We start from the raw sequence: 23,380 nt of genomic DNA on the forward strand, positions 1-23,380 counted from the left end.
GGGACATGGTTTAGTGGACATGGTGGTGTTGGGTTGACGGTTGGACTCGATGATCTTAGAGGTCTTTTCCAACCTTAACAATTCTATGATTCTATGAAATAAAATATGCTAGAAAAGAAAATTGAACTATATTTACTCTGTTACCAAGTATTATGACATCTCTTCTAAAAATACTCTATTCCCATCCCCACACCCCACCCCCCCGCAAAAAAAAGATGAATGTAGGAAATACCAGTAACTTCCATTTCTAAATAATGCAAAAATATATGCCTTCCACCCTTTGTTTTCTAATTTTTGTAGTAATAAGTACCTATATTGAATTAATTGAGGTAATGATAAATGTAGCACGTGTTTATGTGAGTCTCTCTAATTAATTTTCAGGTATGTTTTAATTGCCATGGAGGCATTGGACCAACTTCTAATGGCTTGCCATTCTCAAAGCATAAAACCGTTTGTGGAAAGTTTCCTTCATATGGTGGCCAAGCTTCTGGAATCGGGCGAACCAAAGCTGCAAGTTCTTGGAACTAATTCTGTGAGTAAACTCAGATACTAAATCAAATCAGAATAAATCTTTGCTTATTTGCTATGGGAAAGTACTTTCAGAAGTCACAAAGTATCTGCCAGTTGACATGAATTGGGAAGATTCTGTATGTGGCAGGTTATACCATTTGGGCCTAAACACAGGGCAGATACCAGCTGGAGGCAGAAAAACTGTTTTTGTTCAGTCTCTAAAATTCTTTTGATGGCTGGGCTCATCTGCTGCAGAAATAACTACTTCTTCTGGAGGGAATAGGAAAGCTGTTCTGTGAAGTCATATTTTGAATCTGTAAATAGACCTCCTGAAGCCATTGTATAGGTAAGACAGTGTTTTCTTGCCCTCCAGCAATGAGAGCCATGGTGTGGGAAGGAGGAAATAACATCCTTCTCCACAGCACTGACACTACACAGAAAGATTCCTATTATCTGCAAAGTAGCCAGGAGGCAAACGCTTTCAGTATTACAACCTCACCATCTTATTAGCTTAAATATTTCAGGATTCAGATCCAGGCTTGAAGGGCATAACTAAAAGTGTCAAAATGAAGATTTGGAGATCTAATTTTCCAGATAGAGTGATGGGTGCAATCAGTATTATAGTTCTGTCATACTTCCCTTCTAACCATTGTATTTCCAGCTGGTACAGTAGGAATCTCATAAATTCCAGGATTGTGATGCAGACTGTTTTCACTTAGAGTGATTGCTTTTACATGAGTAAAGAAGTAATGCTTGCATTTCTTGTACATTGCCGTTGTTAGCAGTGTTGGGGGGTCTTTGTGGATTCTGTAAAACTGTTGGGCTTTCCTTTGGGCATAATTCCCAGTTGATGGAATTAAATGGAGTTGCAGTTCAGGGAGACAGCGGGGTGTAGTAGAGTGATGCTACTCTGGAGTAGAATTTCTTATTATGGTGGAACGCAGAGTTCTTGCTCTGATGTGGGGGAGGAGTGTCCCCTTGTGCTCTGAACTAACAGGGCAGCTTTACTGAGTGTAATGAGATAAATATATTTATTTATTTGTTTTAATATCTTTGAGCCAGACTACCCTGCTTCTTTTGATCTGTTTGTATAACAATGCCTGGGCAAAACCTCTTAGGGAAATAGCTTTGGAACTTATTTCCTGGGCTGCCACATGGCAAGATGTACATCACTTTCCAGTTGTTTAAAATCCTTGGTGGCAAACAGTTACTGCCAACCTCCATTTTGATGTACAAGACACATGTCACTTCCAAATGAAAGTTATTGAACAGAACTCCACTTTATGGTAATCTGTCTGATATCCCTGTCAGTTCCTAATGAAGTCTTTTATGAGCAAAGCAGATTAATGGACTTCCTAAATCAGGAGATAATTTGTGTTTGTCTGTTGTAAAACTCGGTAACCAAAAATAATTACGTTTCCCTAAATAAGATGTCAAATTCTGTTAGGAGAGTGAATCTGTATGACTCTTCAACAGTATTCCAAAGGCTAATTTTAGCCTAATTATGCTAATTTCCCTAGGTGCCTTCTATAGTCAATGGAGGGAAAAGCTAGAGTTTTTTGTGTTGGCTCAAGAGGAGCAAAGTGAATTGGCACTGACAGCTTGTCTGTTACCAAGGACCCTGACCTACTGTGTTCTTAAATAAATTTTGTCAGATATGGAGAAAGTTTACCACCACATTTAGCCTTGTTTAGTTTTTCCTCTCCTCCTGAAGAAAGTAAAGAAACAAAAAAAACTCCAAAAGAGTAGAGATGGTAGAGTGACTGAATGATGTTTTATGTGCTTTACTTATTCTGGTGTACCACTTTGGAGTGGAAACTGGTATTGTCTGGAAGAGAAGAATAAATTGTATATGAAGTAAATGTCTTTAAACTGGTGAAAAGTTTCCATAATATTTTTAGGTTAAACTCAATTTCAGGCCAATACAAATTTATAGTCTGCTTCCACTTAAAAAGATAAGGAGTATGATTGTGTCTATAAGTAGATCTTGATTATTTTCCATCCCAAAGCTGACTTTCAAAGCTTCACTAGGATACAAAGGCAGTGATGTCTTTCAAGTAAGATTCAACTGTCTTTCTTGAGTTGTAGGTTTTTTTCAGCCTCACAAACAAATTTTGCTTCAGCTGTGGGGACTCTTGTGATTGTTTAAAGTCAGGGTTTCAAATGAAACAAATCTGTGTACTGGATGACTCTGACTCTGAGTAGTTTAAAGTCTTGGAAAGATCTGGAAGCTCCCACTGTCTTCCAGGGTTTTTTCCCTGACTTCCAAATATCTGGTTTTCGATGCAGAACTTATTCTACTTGGTGCTCTGTATCTTACAAAAAACCCGAAAGTTTCATTCAGCTGTTTGATTTCTTAAATTGTTTTTGAAGTTAAATTTTATTTTTTAAGTTGATTTACTTCTAAAAAGCAAACCTGAAAATTACTGTTTTAGAAAAACAATTGTTTGTTTTTCACTTATGAACTTTTATGCCTGATCTTTAGGTTACATATAATTAATTCCTATGATTTCTTAGATGTTGCATATGTAAATTATGTTATTTCCTACAGCAGCAACGAGCTTTTTTTTTAATAACGTAATTGTAAATTACTTATATAGGCAGATGCTTGAAAATAGGTGAAATTCAATAATTGATATGTTGATTTTTTTTTTTTTTTAAGTAGACAGAATTTCAAATTGGCAGTGTCTATGAAGTTCAGAATGTCTTTTGCTATCATGGAAGATATTTTTATTAACCATGTGCTAGGATAGCATATGCTGGTGAGGAAACTGAAAAAATGTGGTGGGAAAAAGTGAGATTTCCTTGGCTTAAGTATTACAGAATCTGAAGGCTGATTGCAATAAGCTTTTACTTATGGCAATATTAAATTTTACTCTCTAGCCATTTTATAGAATTTCAGTAACTGAATATCATGTAAAACATCTCTATCTCTCCTGTACAAATAATTAAATATATTGCTTAAATCCATAGTGTATTGCTTAAATCCATAGTGGTTATATTACTACAATAGAATGGATTAATTATGCTTGTTCTACCTGTTCTAGAGGGGACAACTTTAAAATCTTTGAACTTGTGGTCAAAATTTTTTGGGACGAGAGGGGTTTTTTTTTAATATTTTTAATTTTCTGTCAATTTTTTTTAGAGAGGGTCCAGAAAATTTCTTTGGTGAGCAGCTGGTCAAAAACAATGGGGTGCATAATTTAGTAAAACTTTCATCTTAAACTATGTTGACAAAACTCAGTTGAATACAAAACATTTGAAGCTAATTTGGAATGTTGACGCAGTGAATTCTTCTTTGTATTTTGATAGTAAAACATTCTTTTTTCATCTGAAAAATAGCAGATGTATGTGGAACCTGGTATTACCAAATTTTAAATTATTTACCACAAATACTTTCTTTAGTTGGTAGGGTGCTTCATTTTAGAAGGGCAGTTTCTTCTTCAGAGCAGTAAAATTATGATACCATCAGTGACAGTGTTGGGCTTCCTGTGCATGAGAAGGTGACTGTTATTGCTAGTTGTCATCATTTGTTATTTAAAAGAAGACAAGCAGTATCCCAAGTGGAAAAGTGACCAGTCAGTACCTGATGTAACAACAAGATTTTTATATTTGTTGGTGTTGGCTTATAAAGGCAGTTGTTTTTGGCAGAATTGAAGTACTTGTATATGTAAAAATAGTATAAAATGTCAAAACTGTGAAATTAAAGAATGTCAGATGTCAGATTACTTGTATATGTAAAAATAGTATAAAATGTCAAAACTGTGAAATTAAAGAATGTCAGAATTAATATTCCCAGTAGAGTACTCATTTGTTTCTTGCTTGTCTGCAGCATGCTAATCTGGAAGTATGTGATGGAAATTTATCTTTATTACAAGATGTTTCTTTCATTCCACGTACCAATACAGAATTATGTGCTAATAGTGATTTAATATACAATGAAGTATTTCATCTCTAGGATCCCTGCTCTATCTTTTTTTTATAGGAGTTAAAGGTACAGAGAGACACAATTACACAAAGCAGTCTTTCTCATCCTGTAGGTTATTAAGTTATCTTCTAAATTCTATGTCTGCGTCTACTAGAATTTGAGTGATGCTGGATAAATCGCTTTAGGTGGTCCTTTTAGGGTCATTCACAGTTAAGTATTGCTTCCCCCACCTCATGCTCATGCTCTCTGGTCTTGCAGTTTCGTAGCCGCACTAATGTGGCCCTGTAAGCCAACATACCATTACTGACTTGGTTACACAACTGCACACGTGGCATTCAGAATAATTTTCATCCAAGTGGCATGAAGTAAAATAGAATGTGAAGCTATCCATCCCATTCCAATAAAACTCAAAATGAGAAGTGTCAGGTGACCTTAACTATTAATAACTAAACTAAATCGCTAATTTCTATTGCTGAGAACCTTATCTTGTTATTATGTATTGTGATCATTTTAATACTGTGTTTGTGAAGTTAACGTATGAATCCAGTGTTTGAAATTTTTCTATTTAGAGAAGTTGAAGTGTTTGTCCCTTTTGCATTTGTTTGGTGAAGTACATACATACATTCACACACTTCTCATTAATGCTGTACTGTGTAGTTTGAGTCTTACATTTATAGGACATCATGTCTTCCTATGTGATAGTTTCCTAATAATGAAATACAGTAGCTTTGTCTATAAAAGATGGTAACTATCAGCATCAGCACCTCCTTTCCCCCATCTGAAACATGAGAAAATTGCAGGCTGTGGAACACAGACAGGGGAGCTCAAATATAAAATAAAAATACTGCTCAGATCCAGCCTACATTTTTTTCAGGGAGATACTTTAAATAACATAACTCAAGCTTAAATATGATGCATGCTGATTGTCTGTTCTTGAATTGCTGCAAAAACCTGACCACCTTTAAAGACATCCAGGGTGCATTAATAGTTATTTTTCTCCTACTGTACTGGCTATGTAAGAGTTATAAGACAGCATAAATATGTATAAGAAATTATGTCCTTAGGAATTTAAGTTGAGAACTTTTATGATTTATGTACAGGACTCGCACACTCTCTCTCTCCCTGGTAATATGATCCAACTTTCTTGACAGTCTGAAACAAACATCTTCTGAATAGATAATATGTTCCTTCTTTATTTCGTGATAGATTTATATGTTTTTATACTGATTGTATTTTATTGGTTTCAAAATTAATGGAAATAAGATATTACCAATGTAAGTTCCTTTTTGTACGTTCTGTATTATACAAATATAGAAGATGCTTGTACTGGTAAAACTTCCATAAATTACCAGTGTAAATTACCATGGGTGATTGCAAAAACTTACTATGACTGAATGACATGTTTACATCTATAAAAGCTTTGTAAGTATATCCCAGGCAAGTGCTTGGACTTCCGTAAGAGTTTTGTCCTTTTTTTAGGTTGAATAATTTTTATATTTGAAGTATGCTTGAAAATATCTTAGGTGCTTAGGACTGAAATATTCTTTATTTAACAGTAACAGCTTAAAAGCACCACTGCTAAGCAAGGAGAAAGTATAGACTAATGTGTACTGTAAAAACTTAAAATTTCTATAATGAAATGGAATTGTATACTTTACTGAACGACAGTGCAACTCAAAACAGTGTTATCACAGTTAGCTTTCCTGTGACCTAAATGTTCAGTCATCTGAATGCTAATCCTGGAATATGCTTCAGAAATGCTTTATGTTCAGTGGGTGAAATTGTGTTGTTATACACGTGAGGAAATAAAAAAATTTTGCCCTTTCTGGACATTTTATTGTATGTGTCATTTGGAGAGGTATAACTTCTGGGTACTTGCTTCCCTGCTACAAAGCTACATCGTGATGTAGAAGAAATGTCCAGGGCGAGAGTGAGTGAGTCCCTAACGCTTTCTTGGCCTAAATTTGTCATTTATTCTTACAAAGCGATTTCTTGGTACAATAAATCTTTCTTCTAGCAAAACAGTTATTAGAGTTATGTTAAGTTTTCATGTTGGAAGATCCTGTCAATCAAATAATTTTGTATTTTAGATAATATTAATATGCTAATATTAAATGCTAGATGAGGTAATATTCTCACGGCCACTCCCATAGTGTTTTGTGTTCTTTGAACTTTTTGCTTCTATTCCTTTACATGCTTTTATGGAAGTTTGCTGGGTGAATCAGTTGTAGACTTCAACACTTGAATGTCTGGAAAATACTAAGATCATATTGATTTTTTTTTTTCTTTTTTTTTTTTAAACCCCTGGACTTTATGCTTTATTAAATTGTAAGAACTAATTAGGTTCACGTCTTCAAAAAACTTCAGAAAATCTATTTCTGTTTTGTAATTAACAATTCCATGAAACAAACCAGTGAGACACAAGGCATTTAAAGCATTTTCCAGGGTCTATTGGGGAGGAAATGATCATTTTTATAACTTACTGTACTTGAAAAAACCCCTACAGTTGCTGTTTGTAGATTGTCTTTCGAACTGTGGCAGTAGACTATACCGAATTGTTTTTTGACTGTATGTCACTTTCTTGACACCTGACTATATGGGATATTCTGTACAGAAGGACATGTAAAATCAACTAGTATTATACAATTTTGCTCTATTTTCAGTAATGGCTGAGAATATAGCTTTACAAACTGTATCATTTTCAGCTGTGCCTGTAGCTTTCAGTGGGTGAACTGGTAGTGCAGCTGAAAGGGATACGTGTTCTAGATAAAGCAAAAAAAGAATAAAAAAAGAGTAGAAAAAGTGGTGCTTTTTTTTTCCTGAAATACACGGCTTTCACTTTCAGCTTGAAAACTACCTCAAAACCTTCACAAATCAGCATGTTGTAGACTATGCTAAAGTACTTTGGGCTTGTCTAGAGGTATGTGGGTAACATGCTGATAAAAACAGGTTCTACATCTCGGTAAGTATACAAGAAATGCCTCAGCCTGTGCTTAGCAGTCGGTAAGAAGAATACTGGGGTGGGAAAAGGTGGAGGGGTCTTAATGGGACATCTCTCTGCTTCAGGGCAGAACCAGCACGATGTTAAACCTTTCCTGACAACCTTTCCTTTCCTTTTATTTTTTTCCTCTGTAGTCTGTTCTTAAAACTGTCAGTGGTGGAGAATCCAAAATGTCTTTAGGCAGTCTGCTCGCTTTAGAAAGGAGGGTTTTTTTAATGTCTAACTTAGGTAGCCTTTGCTTCAGTGTAAGCCCATTGTTGCTTTTCCTATTACCGTTGGATAAAGAAAACCATTTATTTCTTTTCTTTTTATAGCTGTCTTCTGTACATTGTAAGACTAATATCTTTTAGGCAGCTCTAGACTGGATAATTTAATGTCTTTCAGTCTTTTTTAACAGGTGTTTATCTAAAGCTTTGTTCATCCCTTGAATAATTGAAGGACTGTGTCAGTTAATCACCATCTTCAGCTGTGATGCTTCAACTTAATGCAGTACTTCATCTAAGGGCTTATTAGTGCCAATTAGCTGGCAAAAATTTCTTCATAGGTGTCACGGGTAATACAGATGTATCACAATGTATTGTTTTCTTTTTCATGCCAGTGTAACGGCATTGACTTTTGTTGAATGTGCAGTTTATTATAACCCTAAGTTTCTTTCCTGCATTCAGCTGTGTCTGGCTTGTATTTGTACAGCTGTCTTAAAATGGTATTTTGCATTTGTCATTCCTAAATTGCTTCCTTGATTTTTCAGGTCCTGTTTCCGGTTTGTCAAGAATCAGGCATCAAGTGTCCTTGCAGCTCTGGCCAGCTTAGTGTTCTTTGCAAATTTGATGAGCCCACTCTGTTATCTAAGTCTCTAGTGAAACTCAACTACTACTGTATTCCAGACAGGCCCCTTCAGAAGTTCGCTCAATATGTTATTGTAGTTTGATGATTTACAAGTGTTTCTGTGTTTTTTCCAAACCCTTTTGCATCTATCTTACAGGGAGTATTCTTTTGACAGTGTTTTTCTAGCTTCCTTTTGAGAGTTTTGTGGTTTTTTTTTTTTTGTCATCAGCATCACTGAAGTTAAGATATGACAGATGCTGCTTCATCTGGGTTCACAAAATCTATTTCCTTGTCATAGGAATAATTTAGGCTGGCTTGATGTGATTTGTTCCTGACAAATCCATGTTGACTGTTGCTTACCCCTTCTTTACTTTGTAGATGTTTGCAAATTGGAATTTTTTTTTCAGTGTCTTTTTGTGAGTGGAATTTTAAGTTGACTGTGTTATAATTCCCCGACTCCTCCTTTTTTCCCTTTTGTGAAGATAGACAGAATTGACAGAATGCCTCCAAGTTTATTTCCCTTGATTTTTGGTTAATTCAGAATGTTGCTAGTTAACCTACCAGTGACAGTGTACCATTTGATTGCTTGGTCTGCTCTCTACAACTACCTGAAAGGAGGTTGTAGCGAGGTGGGGGTCGGTCTTTTCTCCCAAGTAACTAGCGATAGGACGAGAGGAAATGGCCTCAAGTTGCGCCAGGGGAGGTTTAGATTGGACATGAGGAAAAATTTCTTCACCAAAAGGCTGACATGGTTTGTGGTGGACTTGGCAGTGTTAGGTTAACAGTTGGACTCGATGATCTTAAGGGTCTTTTCTAACCTAAATGATTCTATGATTCTATGAATCTGTGACGCCCGCTATTCAAGTGTTAGATGTTTCCATATTGCATAGTGTGTTGTATTTCATGTAGTTGTACCCTTTCATAATGATCTAAATGAAGTTCTAGTGGAAAGTCTTTAAAAAGGAAACTCTCCAATTTAACTTACTCTTCTCTGAAGTTAAATATTTAAGTATTGTCAAATCTGGATTCTTTTCCTAATGCAATGTTTTATGTTACTTCTTAAATGAAGCTTAGTATTCATTATTTTCTTTTGGGAAATTGGTATCAAAAGCTTTTTTAACGTATTTCATTTTCCAGTTTGTCAAATTTGCCAACATTGAGGAAGACACACCTTCATATCACAGACGCTATGACTTCTTTGTGTCTCAGTTCAGTGCCATGTGTCATTCATGTGACCACGATCCAGAAATACAAACCGAGTAAGTTGCATTCTGTATGTATAACAGAAAACTGTCTTAACACGTTAATATAGTCTGTAATACAGTTTTTATTATCATATTTAGTGGAATAGTTCATTTCATAGGAAGAAAATGAAAGTCTGACTTTTTAAATAGCACAGAATATTGCAAATCTTAGGTGGCTTGATCTCCTAGAATATTTAAGTGGAATTTTACCTGAATAATGCCTGCCAGATTGCATGGATTGTCTCCAGAAAGGCACTACTTACTACTGTAAATGTGTGCGAGTTGCATAACTCATTTGGGAAATTAATGGGGCTACATATATGACTAGCAAAAGCATATTTTGAGCCTGCTATTTGAGAATTATGCATTAAAATTGAATTTTCTTGGATGTCTGCAGTATGATACTGTGTGTGAAACTGAAATGCCTTCATGAATTAGTATTACAAATTTTTACATTATTATGTAAACACCACAATTTTTTTTTTACTTCAGCTCCCCCTAGCGCTGTGTTCTTTATATGAATTGGTAATCAGTATTTAACTCCTGAGCATTTTAGAAAACTTCAGGCTTTTTGGATTGTATGATTTACATCCCTGTTGTACTCATCTTTTCTATTTCCATGCATTAAATTTTTCAGCCAACTATGAAAAATCCATGTGCTGAACATTTATTCAACCCTTTGGCTGTACTGTTGTTCTGTTAGGATTTTTCTTGTAAGTTTGCAGTTTCAAAAATCTGTGAACTGTATTTTTAAAAAGAACTAATACAGTGTACTTCACTTAGGAAAAAAACCAAAAAAACTCAAAAAATTCATTCGTCCTTCAGTCTTCTGGTTCATTCCTCATTTTTTGTAATTTACTGCCATCTTATTTGTTGCCTTATTGCTGTACGTAGGTTTCTGCTGTAAACTTTGTGTCTAAAAGTGTTAGGATTAAATCTGCCTGCTGCTCCTATACTTTTCTCCCTGCCCCCACCCCCTTTCCCTTTAGGAAGATTATTCCAGTGAATGGTTTTACAGGATGACCCCGTGAATTGTTTGGGGAAGAACTGAAGGGTTGGGAAATTGTACTCGGGGACCAAAGGGGAAAGGGGATGGAAACTTCTTAAGCAGGTGTCACTAGGGAAGCCAGCGTATCATGCAACTACGTCATAACTTAGGCTTCTGTCAGATACAGTATATTTCCCTGAAGCTGATGGTCGCCAATAGTATTCATGAATGTTTTAATGAGCTTTTTGAGATTTTGCCTTTTTAGGCTTAGTGAAACTAAAACAGAAATGTTAAACTACTTACTGTAAAACATTTCATAAGAGGTTAGGATCTGAAGCTCAGCTCAGGATTTTTAGTACTACTTTCACCTTCATTGCCCCTTGCAAATGAGAGGTAATATTAGTAATGAACTAGAACATGGAATGAATTAAGAGACTAGTACCTCCCTGATTCATCTATCAAGTATGATCTACCACTCCTAAGAATACCGCAAAATAAAATACCTCAAAGTTTTGACTGCTGTAGGAGTAAGAGAACTGTGCTAATCCTTTGCTCTTCAAATTGTCAGACTGCACTGTTACCTGTGCTTCAGTTTGCAATGTTGATGTACCCTTAGACAGGGAGGAACTTCGTCCTAGTGACATAAGACTGTACGTGACTTTGATTAAAGTGTTATCTCCGCTTTAATACCTATCTGAGCTGCCTTTAGATGAATGAAACCTTTCCTGTATGTGGTGAAATTTGGTGCTGCACCTTCCTCAGTACTTCAACCCTCATTTTTCAACCTCCTGTACGATAGTGAGAACATGAAATTAGTGCTGGTGGCACTCCCATACACAACAGTGTGGCCTTCTTTCCCCACATGAATCAGTTTTTTACTCAGGTTAATGAAATGCACAGCAATATGACTTTTTCCACATCATCCTAGACAGTTTGAATGTATCTCTTTTTCAAAAGAGATCTTTATGAGCAGCAATCATTCTTGGAGTTGGCATACCAGATTTGCTGTAGGTACTGAGGTAATTCAACAAAACAGATGAGCTATGACTACAGCTTACAATTCTAAATACAGATATCACAGATAGTCAATAGCATTGATGGGGGCTAGGGAGTAATTCAACTCATCCTAAAACAGACATCTGGAGTCGCTGTTCACCTGCGTAGCTTGAGGTTCCACTGAACTGACTGGCTTGAATGGGAGCTTGAACATTATCTACACACGTAATCAGGTAATGTAGGCTTCTGAGTCTGAAACTGAATCTCACCTGGTAAGTGAGACTTCCCTTTCAGCAGGGGAGGTTAGTGCTAGTATTTAATGTATCTAAAGCCACAGTATCAGCAAAACTTGATTACCTTAAGAACTAATAATTAAAAAGAAAAAAAAAATGTTTCAGTGATGGACTTTTGCAAGCTCTGTGTCTTAAATGTCAATCTTACATCCTTAATGTTGAAAACTTAATATTAGATACTGCACTGTAGTTGTACAGCAATAGCCAGTCCTTTCCTAGCTGTTTGTGCATCCCTCTTCTTCCCTGTTTTGTATGTAACCCTATTAAAACTGTCTTGAAAGGTCTAGAATGGTATCAGATCCAGATTGAATACACATGGCTTTGTTCAGAAATAGCTGAAAAACAGGGGGCTACAGATTTAAGTATTTACAAATGGAAATCTAAACAAAAATATTAATTATAGAGTAAGGTTGGCTCTGTAGTTCATCTAGCAAAAGTTTTAATGCAGGAAATTTGACTGAACAAAGGCTAGTTATGTGTTGTCCATACTGAAATTAAGATTTAAAAAATGAAGGATGGATTTTAATAGAAATAATTTCAAATTTTAGCAAAGCTTGTGCTTATTTCACTTGATTGCTGTACCACCCTTTCTTCTCCTTGTTTTCACTAAGTAAAACTATATTCCTACCATTTATTATAATGGCCAATTAGCTATGACCACTTCAAAAAAAGAATATTTTGCCTTTCATTTCATTGTACAGATTCTCCTGCCAAACTATTTTTGTTCAACAAAACAAAATAGCTAACAGCTAGACTAAGTCTTTTTTAGAACTTTCATTCATTTTTCCTTTTTATTGTTTTTCTGTTGTTGTTGATCAGTTCTCCGTTAATTTGGTTCAAATGGTTTTAGGTTTCTTTTGTGCGTCAGGCTTAAGTTGATAGAATTATCTTTTGCTTATCTGTCTTGTGAATCTTGCACAAATCTTTAAAGATTTATTATGATTAATCCACAGCCTTAAATACAACTTTTAAGGACATGATCACATGGCTCTGGTAGCTACTGCTTCAGCTTTGCTGTGATAACTTCACAATATTTTTTCTTCAGCACTGGAATAGGTTGAGATTGTGCACAGTTTCAACTGTTTGGTAGTAAATTGTGTAGAGTTGGTGGGTTTTTACCCATGCGACTTTCTTTTGGAGGTGGTATACACAGTTTGAGTATTCATTGACCAGTGTCAGCATTATCCTTATAGATCATCTTCTGTTCAGTTGTTTGTTTTGTCAGCTTCCTTATGAGCTCTAAAGGTGTTTAAAGGCAATTTGGGCAACATTAATGAACTGGCCAAATTTCCAAATTACTGCTTTTGAGAACCTAATGGAATTCTCACTACTTAATTACTACTGCCTAATAGGTAAACAGACATACTGGAGGGTGCTGTGCTTCTCCTTTTCAGTAATTCCTTTTTTCCTTCCTTAGGATCCGAATTGCTGGAATCAGGGGCATTCAGGGAGTGGTTCGAAAAACGGTTAATGATGAGCTTCGAGCAACTATATGGGAACCTCAGCACATGGACAAGATAGTACCATCATTGCTGTTTAATATGCAGAAAATAGAAGATATTGACAGGTATTTTTATTCCTGGTCATGGGCATTTTTTTAAGCAATCTTTAGGCTTGGTTTTTATGATAGATACCTTTTTCTTTTCTTTTTAGTGGAAATAACTGCTGACGTTTACTAGCTGAGTCTCCTTGAAACTGATAGCACAGCTCTGCTTAACTGCTCTTAATGTTTTTTGTCTTAAAGTCTTTTCAACTGCCTTTGTTTCACTTGTTCTAGATTCTGTTGACCTAAAACTTGCTTGAGAAATTGTATTAAAATGTTTAGGCTTCTTAAAAATTGTAAACTGTGTTTTGTAACGTCAGATACAGAGATTAGTAAGCACAGACTTTTAGGTGACTGAAATGATTTTGCTAGTTATATTTGTTAAAAATTGAGGGTTTAATTCCCATTTAGCCACTAGCAACAACTGTCTGTCCTGTCTGCAAAAGTACTTACAGTGAGGATTTGAAATTTATTTATATGTAGACACCCTTCTCTTCTTGCTTTCAATGACTCCTGGGCATATTACCTGCCAGGTACGTCTTCAAAAAAGATCTCTGTGATAATTGATGTTGAGGATATGCCAGTCACCTTACAACTGAAAAGTCACTTTTCTTGGTCCATGTCTGCATATGTGGCTAAACGCTACGTAGGTGTAAAAAGTGTATATTGCTAGCACTGGGAAATTTCCATAAAACCAGCTTCAGCTGTGCTGAAGCTTACATGTTTGTTTCATGGCCAGCCGTAGCTGCTTCAAAACTTGCTTGGTAAGTAGGCTCAGCAGCCTTCCTATAACAACACGCTTTTCGTGCTTTCACGTGACACTCAACTTGCTAAATCTGTCAGGTTTCTCTTTTTTGGTTTGTCGTTTTTTGGTGGTGTTTTTTTCCCATTCCTCAGCCTTATTTTTCTTCTCTTACTTCTAACTGCCAGTACCTGTCTCTTTAAAGCAAATTTTCAGACTAAATGACTAAAATCAATAGTTGTCTCTCTGTCCATGCTTTATCTATTTACTGCATGTAACTGAGGGCCCACACAGTATGTACAGAAATATCCTCTTGGATTTTACATCTGAAGAGTGATCTGAATAAGAGACAAAGGTTTCTGAAACTGCTGTTTGAACAAGGAGAGCCTAGTTAGCCTTTGCTTGTTCTTACAGGGCTTGTAGATGCAGGTGAGCCCCTTCCTTTGTTACTCTTCACAGTGCCCTCAAAGGTACACTTTCCTTTATATAGCAAAATTAAACTAACTACTGATGGAAAAACTGACTGAAATAGGATTTGGATCAACCACTTCAAGCAGATCAGTTTATATGTATTGCAGGACTAATTTTTATCATTTGTTGAGCAATGCAATAGTGGTGGTAGAAAAACAAATCTGTCAAAAAAACAACTGTTAATTAAATATCTGAACTGGCTGCTTGAAACTTTTTCTATAATGCACATTCAACAGAAAAAAAGACTAATGATTTTCCACGTGGCAAGTAGGGGCCTTGTATGATGTGCGTATGACAGAAAAGCTGAAAACAATATTTATAAATTGTTGATCTGCTGGCCTTAAATGATGTTACAGAGAATTTCTCATCTTGTTTTGTATGTGACTTCATATTTGTGGAGCACAAACAGAGGCATCTTGAAGAGTAGGAGTAAGAAGCATATTGTTCTGGCAGATGGAATCAAAGCATTTGAAAAAGAGCAGAAATTCCAGAAAATACCCCCAACTTAAGTCCATAGAAAATAACCATTTTGGTTAAAGCTGATGTACACATAGGTAAAGCTTACCTTAAAGATCAGTGTAATTTTTACTTGTGGAACCTTAATAGCTTAATTTAAGATTCTTCTGAGTGCATGTCAGATGAGACACTTTCGATAGTTAAGAATTTAATATTTAAACAACGTTTTAAAAAGATAATTCTATTTGTGGATGTTGTTATTTGTCCATATATCTGAATGCACATTCTAGCTACGTGAGTATCAGAAAAATTTGGAAGTGTAACATATTCTAAAAATCAGATTGGTTTTTTTCTTAGTTGTACTTCACTACGATTCTGTATGACAAAATAATTGCCCTGCATACTTCAGTATAGTAGAAGGGATTGCCTGAAAGACTCCCCCTCCCTCCTTCAAGTTTTCTAGAAGAAAATTCAGAAGAGTCAATCACGTATGTCAATTTATATGCATCTCTAAAATGGGGAAGGGATGTATGAAATTGGAAACTTACTTAGTTTGTAACATATTCTTCATGCTAACTGCAAAGCTAAATATGCCAGCCTTATTTAAGGCAGGAGGACACTCTAACAGTTGTTGCAGACTTGACTTCAATTCTAATATATCTATATTGTTCATATAAATTCTGTTTTAGAGGTAGATTAGAAAGTATTTCTTTCTCAAGGTGAATGAATCATAGTCAAACATTCCTGGAGCTACGCCGCTCAAAAGTAGTGGTTAAGTCTTACTTCACATGTCCTGTCATATTTTTTGGCCAATCCTGGTTTTGTGGTATTAAAGAAGTCTCACGCATGAGATGCTGAGTTGCTCTGAGCCAGTTTAAGCCTGTGATTAGATGTTTGCTATGGAAACTCCTGTACTTCAAAACGTCCCTCCTTCCAGTTCCTTGTTACCACTTTTGTGATAGAGATTACCCACAAGAAAGCTGGTAGAACAGTTAAAGGGAGTAGTTCTTGCCAATTTCATTGCAAAATGCATTTCATGTTTCACTCTTCTGGACTTGTGGTAGTACAGAAAGTCTGGATGCAGAGGAATAGTTGCAGTTGGATTTATCAGAGCTTTGTTTAAAAACCAAGTCAGTGAAACAATGAGTAGGAGTTGCTCGTTTGAATTTAGAAACTTGAGAGGCTGTACAAAGCTTTCCTTTAAAACTAAAAAGTTAAAAGAGTAGTTTTATATTCATTGTCTTTCATCTGATAATATTAAGGAACTCTCTTAGTGATAAATGCTTAGAGGTAGGTGCTGTTAAAGTTCAAAATAAAAATGTGATTCCTACAGACAACAGGAGACAATTTTGAACATTCTGATGCAGTCTGACTAACGTTTTAGACTAGGAAGACTGGATTGCAATTTCTGCCTTTAACCTATTCTAAAATAAGACTCCAAGCAATGCTTGTCACCTTCTGGAGGATTGCATATACAAACACTTAAAAGATAACTTATTTTTACTGCATTTTAACTAGAATTCTTCCAGATAGACTAGCTCTGTGTGTTCTGCAGCCTACTTTCTTTTCCACCCCCCCACCCCACCCGCCTTTGTAATGCTGCTGTGTTACACCCCCCACCCGCCTTTGTAATGCTGCTGTGTTCTAGGGAATCTGTGTCAAAATAGCAATGGGAATGACAGTCTTGCACTGTCGTTTGTACCTTCTCTGCGCTGAGAAGGATGTCCATCTGTCTAATCAGAGTCTAGGCAGTGCAGGGAAAAAAAATAGGGAGATTGAGGGGCACAGCAGTTGGATAAAGCTGCAGTTTAGTGGTACTCATGGTGGATTATATACAAATTGTCATGCCTTTTAAAATTCTAATCATTGTGCATTTGTAAAACTATTTCTCCTTACTTACCTAACAGGATGCCTGGGGCTCTTTTATTACTAAAATCTGACAAGCTAGCAATGTTATGGTAACTTCTGAAGCACTGATGTTACCAGAAGCAATAGGATTTTTGTATTACAACTTTTAGATTGCAGTAGTCTGGAAACTCTAGAAGATCTTTTGCTATCAGAAGATATTACAACTATGATGTTAACATGTTCATTTGACTAGTGGCATTTCAGTATTCGACTTTCTATAATGCTCTAAAGCTATGGTTTTATGATGCTGAAGAGTGAATATTAACTAAAGCTGATGCTCTTAGTGAACACTTTTAAACATATTTAATGCACAAGGTTGCACTGCAGAACTGAAAGTATGTTTAAGGTTTTAGTGTACTGATTTCTGCAATCTAAAATAAATCTCCTACTGCATAATGTCAATGTAGGTGAATGAATCCTCACTTAAGTTTCTATGATGTGTTTTGTGCAAAAAAAATACTTGCCACCTGTAGGTACAGTACTTCTCAATAAGTAATATAAGTACCTTAGGGGAAACTGCTTGCTTGCTTGCTTCGATCTCCCACCTCTCAACTGCTTAATTTAAGTGAAGTATTAGTGACAGCTTAATGGTATGATGCGTGAAGCACTTAAATGCAGAAATATGTTTCAAATGCCTTTAATTTGCTCTAGTAATTCAGGTCTCTGTGTACTTAAAAGGAGGTGACTTTGGGCAAAGGGAAAAAAAAACACCACACAACCCAAAAAATGAACCAAAAAACATTACCAAGGCCTGCATCAAAAATTAGAAGTGGGAAACTGGAAACTCTTCTGGAAAGGCTCTACCTTTCACTGTTTACAGTGTGGGTGCTGATTTTAGTTATTCCAAGGTGAGGACAGGCTATTCCCTTCAAAACTCAGTGGTAGAATTTGGGCCTCAGTAGGTTTTAGTTTGTCCAAAATAGTGTGGGGTTTCTGTAGTTTTGCTTCTCTTGTGTCTGGATTGTCTTTAATTCAGTACTCTTACTCTCTTTTTGTAGCATGTTGATTTTAAATAGTCAGCCTAATTCCCAGTCACAGAGAGAAATAATTGAAAATGACAGTATTTGAACTTTACAAAAGTTTGGTCATTGCTGCTGTCATTAGTATAAAACATTAAACCCTTGCTTTGCACTGCAAGATTTATTAGCTCGTAAGCTGAAATTTCCATATGAAATGAAGCTGATATTTAAATGCTGATTTTAATTCCTTCTTAATTTAAAAGAATTTTTATTTTCAATTAAGTAATTCATTGGGGTATTTCAGCATCTTAAGAAATAGTAGCTGTGGTACTATTAATAAATTCTTCCCCCACCCATTGCTTTTTTCCCCTCTCCCTCCCATCGTGCCATCATTTTTTATTGTTCTTTACTATCGGTAGTACATTTCTATGATTGAAAAAACTAATCTAAAGGACAACTTTCTCAGCAAAACTTAGCAGTTTAACACTCTTCACAAGCTGAGGGGCTCAGCCCTGTCCTGTGGTGGGGCCCTTGGAGCCGGCTGGGACCAGCTGTGTCCGGCATGGGGCAGCCCCAGCCTCTCCTCACAGAGGCCTCCCCTACAGCCCCCGCTGCCAGAGCCTGGGCGCGGACACCCCGTACAATCTTCTCCATAGTAATGTTGGGAGACAGTCAGTTAGAAGGTGACTAACTTGTACACTATCTAGTTAGAGGTAACTACGTGGGTGATAATGTTCTAATTAGTTCAGTCAGACTTTTTTTCAACTCACAAGCCATCTGTTTATGCAGAAGTATTGGAATCCACCCACACGGTGTGGATTCAGTAGTGGGCAGGTGAATGAGATCATTAGTCTGAACAAAATGACTAAGATTCTGCCTAACTTTTGCATTGTTTCATAGCTTTCATTCATTGTTAGCAATGGGTAATAGTCTGTCAAAACGCAGTGGGTAACAAGTTAAATCAGTATTAACAGCCATTGTTTTTGCCATATAAATATTTACTAATACATACAGTGGTTGGTACTGAGTGAACAGATAATGATCTATAGTCCTGCTATAAGAGAATAAAATGTTTTATTCAGAATTCTGGTCTGATGCATATTTGAGATACAATTCTTGCTTGGATAAAGAGCATGACTCGTGAATGTTGTAGAACCAAGGGTGGGTACAGTAAAGAAGATGAATATTAATCAGTAGTAAAACCAATGTATTTTTGTCTTATTTCAGCAGAATAGGCCCTCCATCCTCTCCTACAGGAGGAGAGAAAGAAGAGAATCCTGCTCTGCTGGCCGAGAATTGTTTCAGGGAACTACTAGGACGAGCAACCTATGGAAATATGAATAATGCTGTCAGACCAGTTTTCGCGTAAGTTGAAAGTTCATGGAAGGTCTTATCTGAAGAGACTTTTTTTATTTCATCCTCTAATTTTGTTGCATTAAATTCCTTCCTCCTTTTCAACCCAAAGGATTCCATTCATGTTTCTTCAAAAAAATTGCCCCTCTTTTAATCTCACCTCTTTGCTGCCTATCTGTTAACTTGAAGATAGTTATGGAGAAGTGTGTGTCCCATTTGACTGATTTTAGAAGTGCAATATAATGATTTGGATGGGTTGTTGCCTCAGCTGGCCTTTCTTTTGAATGTGAAACTGTTTATTCAAGATACTAATGTCCCATAGATGACTGTTGCAGTCAGTGAAGAGATAAGCCAAGTAAAATACAAGTAGCACAAAGGAATACTGTGCCCAGCTTAGTACATAAAGTTAAAATTTCTACCTTCTTGCAGTTTTCTGGCAAGACCTATTTTGATATTCTGTGAGGAATATCTTTAACAGCTCATTTAGTAGTGAATGGCAGATGTGCACACAGTATGCACGTTATGCACAAATTCACACAGTACAAATTACAGCTGATGTATTAACTATCAAGTCCAGTGTTTGTCAGTTCTCTGCATTGCCGCAGTTGCTTCCTTAAAAAATACGATATGAAAAAACCTACAAGCATTGAGATAACTTAAATCTGCTTCTTTTACCTCTGCTAGTGTCTATAAAATAGGCGTGTTCTCAGGAGAAATCTTTGCAGGAAGCTCTAGACTCGGTGATACTACTTTCAAAGCCTGGCTTTTCCTGGTGGTGAGGAGAGCTGCTTGCTCCTTGTTGTAGATTTTCAAGATACCCACTTGTTACGGGAATATCTTCTCTTAGATGGCCTCATTCTTCCCACAAAGACTAAATATTCCATTCATACACTGAAAGACTTTCAAGCTACCGAAAGCCATTTTCAAGTTACTACTGTTAAGTAAGAACAGAAATGCAAAAAGAAGATAGGGTAGGTATTGAGAGCAGAAAACTTTTGCAGGCTCTTGTTTTTCACCCAAAAGCATTAAATGCAAAGAACTGTGCTATTATCTTTCTTTCCGTGTGTACCTATTATACCACTGTGATAGGAGTTTAACTGTTGCAAAGTTGAGTGTCTTATTAAAAAATTTTCATCCTTTCCTACATTTAAAATTTGCATTCCTCCAAAATACCTGCCACTAGAGTGAACGTTTAGGTACTAAACAGTCTGGATGAACTATTTGGAACTATATTGCAGCTGCTTGCTTACCACTTTTAAGTTCCTTTTATGGGCTTCTCAAAACTTTGTCAGTATGTGCAGTTACTTCAGTCTTTTGAATCATTTCAGTATCAGGGAAGTTTCCCACAAATAATTCTGGATTCCCTAGACTAGAGTTAGTGCTTAGCCTGGGATTTGGGAAGGTGTCATACCTGCATTTCCTGCGGCAGATCCAAAGCTTTATGTATTCAAAGTGTTATTCCCAGCTTAATTTCTTTTCTTACTCGGTGTGATCCTAAGGAACCGCTTGAGTCTTTGTGCACCTCTGCATGCCACGTGCTTCATTTGTGCGCTGAAATCAGTAGATAATGACCAGTTACTCAGAATATAATCTATTCTGTGAATAGAGAGTCTTTGTGGTCACCATTTTTGTGTTCCATTTTGAGGAAGAATTGCCAAATAAATTTATCTTTTTATAAATAACTGCTGTAAAGGTTTAGTATTTTTGAAGAACAAGAGATGCAGAAAATGCAATTTCCAAGCTGTTTTTCCTAAACAAAAAGGGAGTGCTCTATCTAATCAGCTTCACTTTGTGAATGAGCAGAACTGATAGAATGAAAGTTTGAGATAGTGAGTCCATTGCACTTTACCTGATTTGAAAAACTTGACTTAGTTTATGTATACTTGATTAGAAAACAGTTTCTCCTAACAGTTTTCAACAATTTCACAGCTTTTAAGAAAGCTCTGGAAATAAAGATAAGGCCACTTATTACAGTGCTAACACCGAAGATGCAGGTTCAGTTCCCCGCTTGAAGGCTTGCTTCATGTGGCACTGGACTGTCAGTCAACATGCTATTGCTTCCCAGCAAAACTTGAGAGAATAGTGCTTCTTGCTTCACGAGGCTGAGTACATTCAATGATTGAGGGATTTAAATATAATGAAGATAGTTGAAATCTGAAGTCGGTCTCCTGGTATGGGTTTGGATTGACCTTAACTCTCCTTGCCTTTGGCAGAAAATCTCCATGGTTATGTGTCTCTACATTTGGTAGCTAGAAACTCTCAGATTCTCATTTTTAATGAAATCTGACAGATCAATCTGGCAAACTGCTTAATGAAAGTCAAAAATATTATATTAATATGATATGAAAAAAAATTGTATTTTATGTCAACAGGCACAAGCTATTTAGACTTACTTAGCATGAATTTGCAATGGTGAATAGATTAGGTGGATCCAGAGGGATACAGAAATCCAGTGAATATAAACAACTTCCCAAGTATAACAAGTTACACCCTATTTATCTCACTATATTTCCATTCTTGTGAGTTATCACATCATCTGTGCAAGGGTTTTGAATATCAAAAGACTGGTGTTTAATATTCTTTCAGCAAACATGTTGCATGAGAAGATTATTTTACATATTCCCACACATGCCTCAGTTCTGCTTTCTAATCATCAGTATCAATTTATCATTTTGTACTGTAAGGATCGCTTGTATGTGTGACAATGTGAGTGAATTCAGGGACCATTAGTGGCTCTCACTCCATAAAGTAGTAATTGGTTCCATAAAGAACCAATTCGCACCATTGGTTCTGCTGTTCCTTTTAATTTGAAAAACCTAATTGTGCACCTTTGCCACATATATGCAGCAGACCTTAATGGAAGGCAGAGTTTGGCATTTATTAATCCAGCAATAAAATGTTCTGCAATCTTGCTTAGATATTCTTTATTAAAAGAAATGTAATTGGAAAAAAAAAAAAAAACAGGCAAGATGTGACTTGATTTTAACTAAACGCATCATGCTGAAAATACCATTTACTGTCTTTTACAAAAACAATACTACATTGAATACACTGCCTGCATTATGATGAGTAAATTATATCACCTACAGTAATCTAATACTCCTTTTCTTAGGAGGAAAATTCCAGTATACAAAGTATGCTGCCCATTGAGCTATTACACGAAACATTAACCTAGGCTGTCATCTTCCCCCTGCTGTCTTCCCATCAGTTCAGCTACCTGAAGCAGCTAATACTTTGCCTTTCTGGAAGAAGAAAACTGTATGTCTTGTTTTGAGAGGAGAGGTTTTAAAAAACAAAAACAAAAAAAACCCACCACAAAAACAACTTGATAGAGGATGTAGTTGACCATAATCTGCCTGAATGGATCTTTGGGCCGGATAAAGAGGAGCTGTCAAGGGTAACAGAGAACACATGCTTCCCTGGAAGATAAAAGGATCAGTTCCAATCAGGAGAAGATAGTGGAGACTGATTTTTGTATTTGATCTTGAGACAAAAAGAAAATAGCTAAAATAAGCTATCATGTACAAGAAATGACGGACTGTACTGGAATGATATTAGGGAGAGAGAAGACATGTTTTTCTTTCCCAAGGCAGGATTAAATATACCTGTGTGTTTGGAATGTGCACAAGGCAGGCAGCTATCCCCAACAGGTAGTCCAGTTTAATATTTAGTAGTGCAAATATGCTGTTATCTTGGTAGACAAACAGCTTTAAAATTCCTGAAATTCTTTCCTGTAGGGATATTAATACCTATTAAAGGTATGTAATGTGTCAAAATGGCAGTATGTTTTTTTTTAAGCTCTGCAATGGACTGCAAGATAATTTAGGGCACAGGAGAGGGTAGCTTTATGCCAACTGGTTTAGTCAACTTTGAAGGAGACCTGTGTACTCAGCTAGGTCACTAGGCTGGTAGCAGCTGGCCAGTGAGTTAATTGAGACCTCCAGATTCTAGGCAAAGTAAGTTAAAGCATTGTATTGGGTTTGTGTGGCAAGGTTTTGGTAGCGGGGCGGCCACAGCGGTGGCTTTTGGGAAAAGCTGCGAGAGGCTTCCCCTGTTTCCTACCCAGCCAATGCCAGCTGGCTCCAAGACGGACCCACTGCTGGCCAAGACTGAGCCAGTCAGTGATGATGGTATTGCCTCTGTGATAACGTATTTAAGAAGGG

The 23,380-nt window shown here is 36.4% G+C and overlaps 1 protein-coding gene across 1 annotated transcript in view; it reads left to right on the forward strand.

The window, feature by feature from the left end:
• Nucleotides 1-23,380, forward strand: part of EFR3A (EFR3 homolog A) — a 90,370-nt gene that overhangs the window by 28,639 nt on the left and 38,351 nt on the right. The window contains exons 7-10 of the mRNA XM_009273969.2: nt 382-532; nt 9,402-9,523; nt 13,203-13,352; nt 19,092-19,229. Coding sequence (XP_009272244.1) covers nt 382-532; nt 9,402-9,523; nt 13,203-13,352; nt 19,092-19,229 — 561 coding nt within the window. The remainder of the gene's footprint in view (nt 1-381; nt 533-9,401; nt 9,524-13,202; nt 13,353-19,091; nt 19,230-23,380) is intronic.

This window comes from Aptenodytes forsteri, unplaced genomic scaffold, assembly GCF_000699145.1.
Source record: "Aptenodytes forsteri isolate BGI_AS27 unplaced genomic scaffold, ASM69914v1 Scaffold223, whole genome shotgun sequence".
Lineage (NCBI taxonomy): Eukaryota > Metazoa > Chordata > Aves > Sphenisciformes > Spheniscidae > Aptenodytes > Aptenodytes forsteri.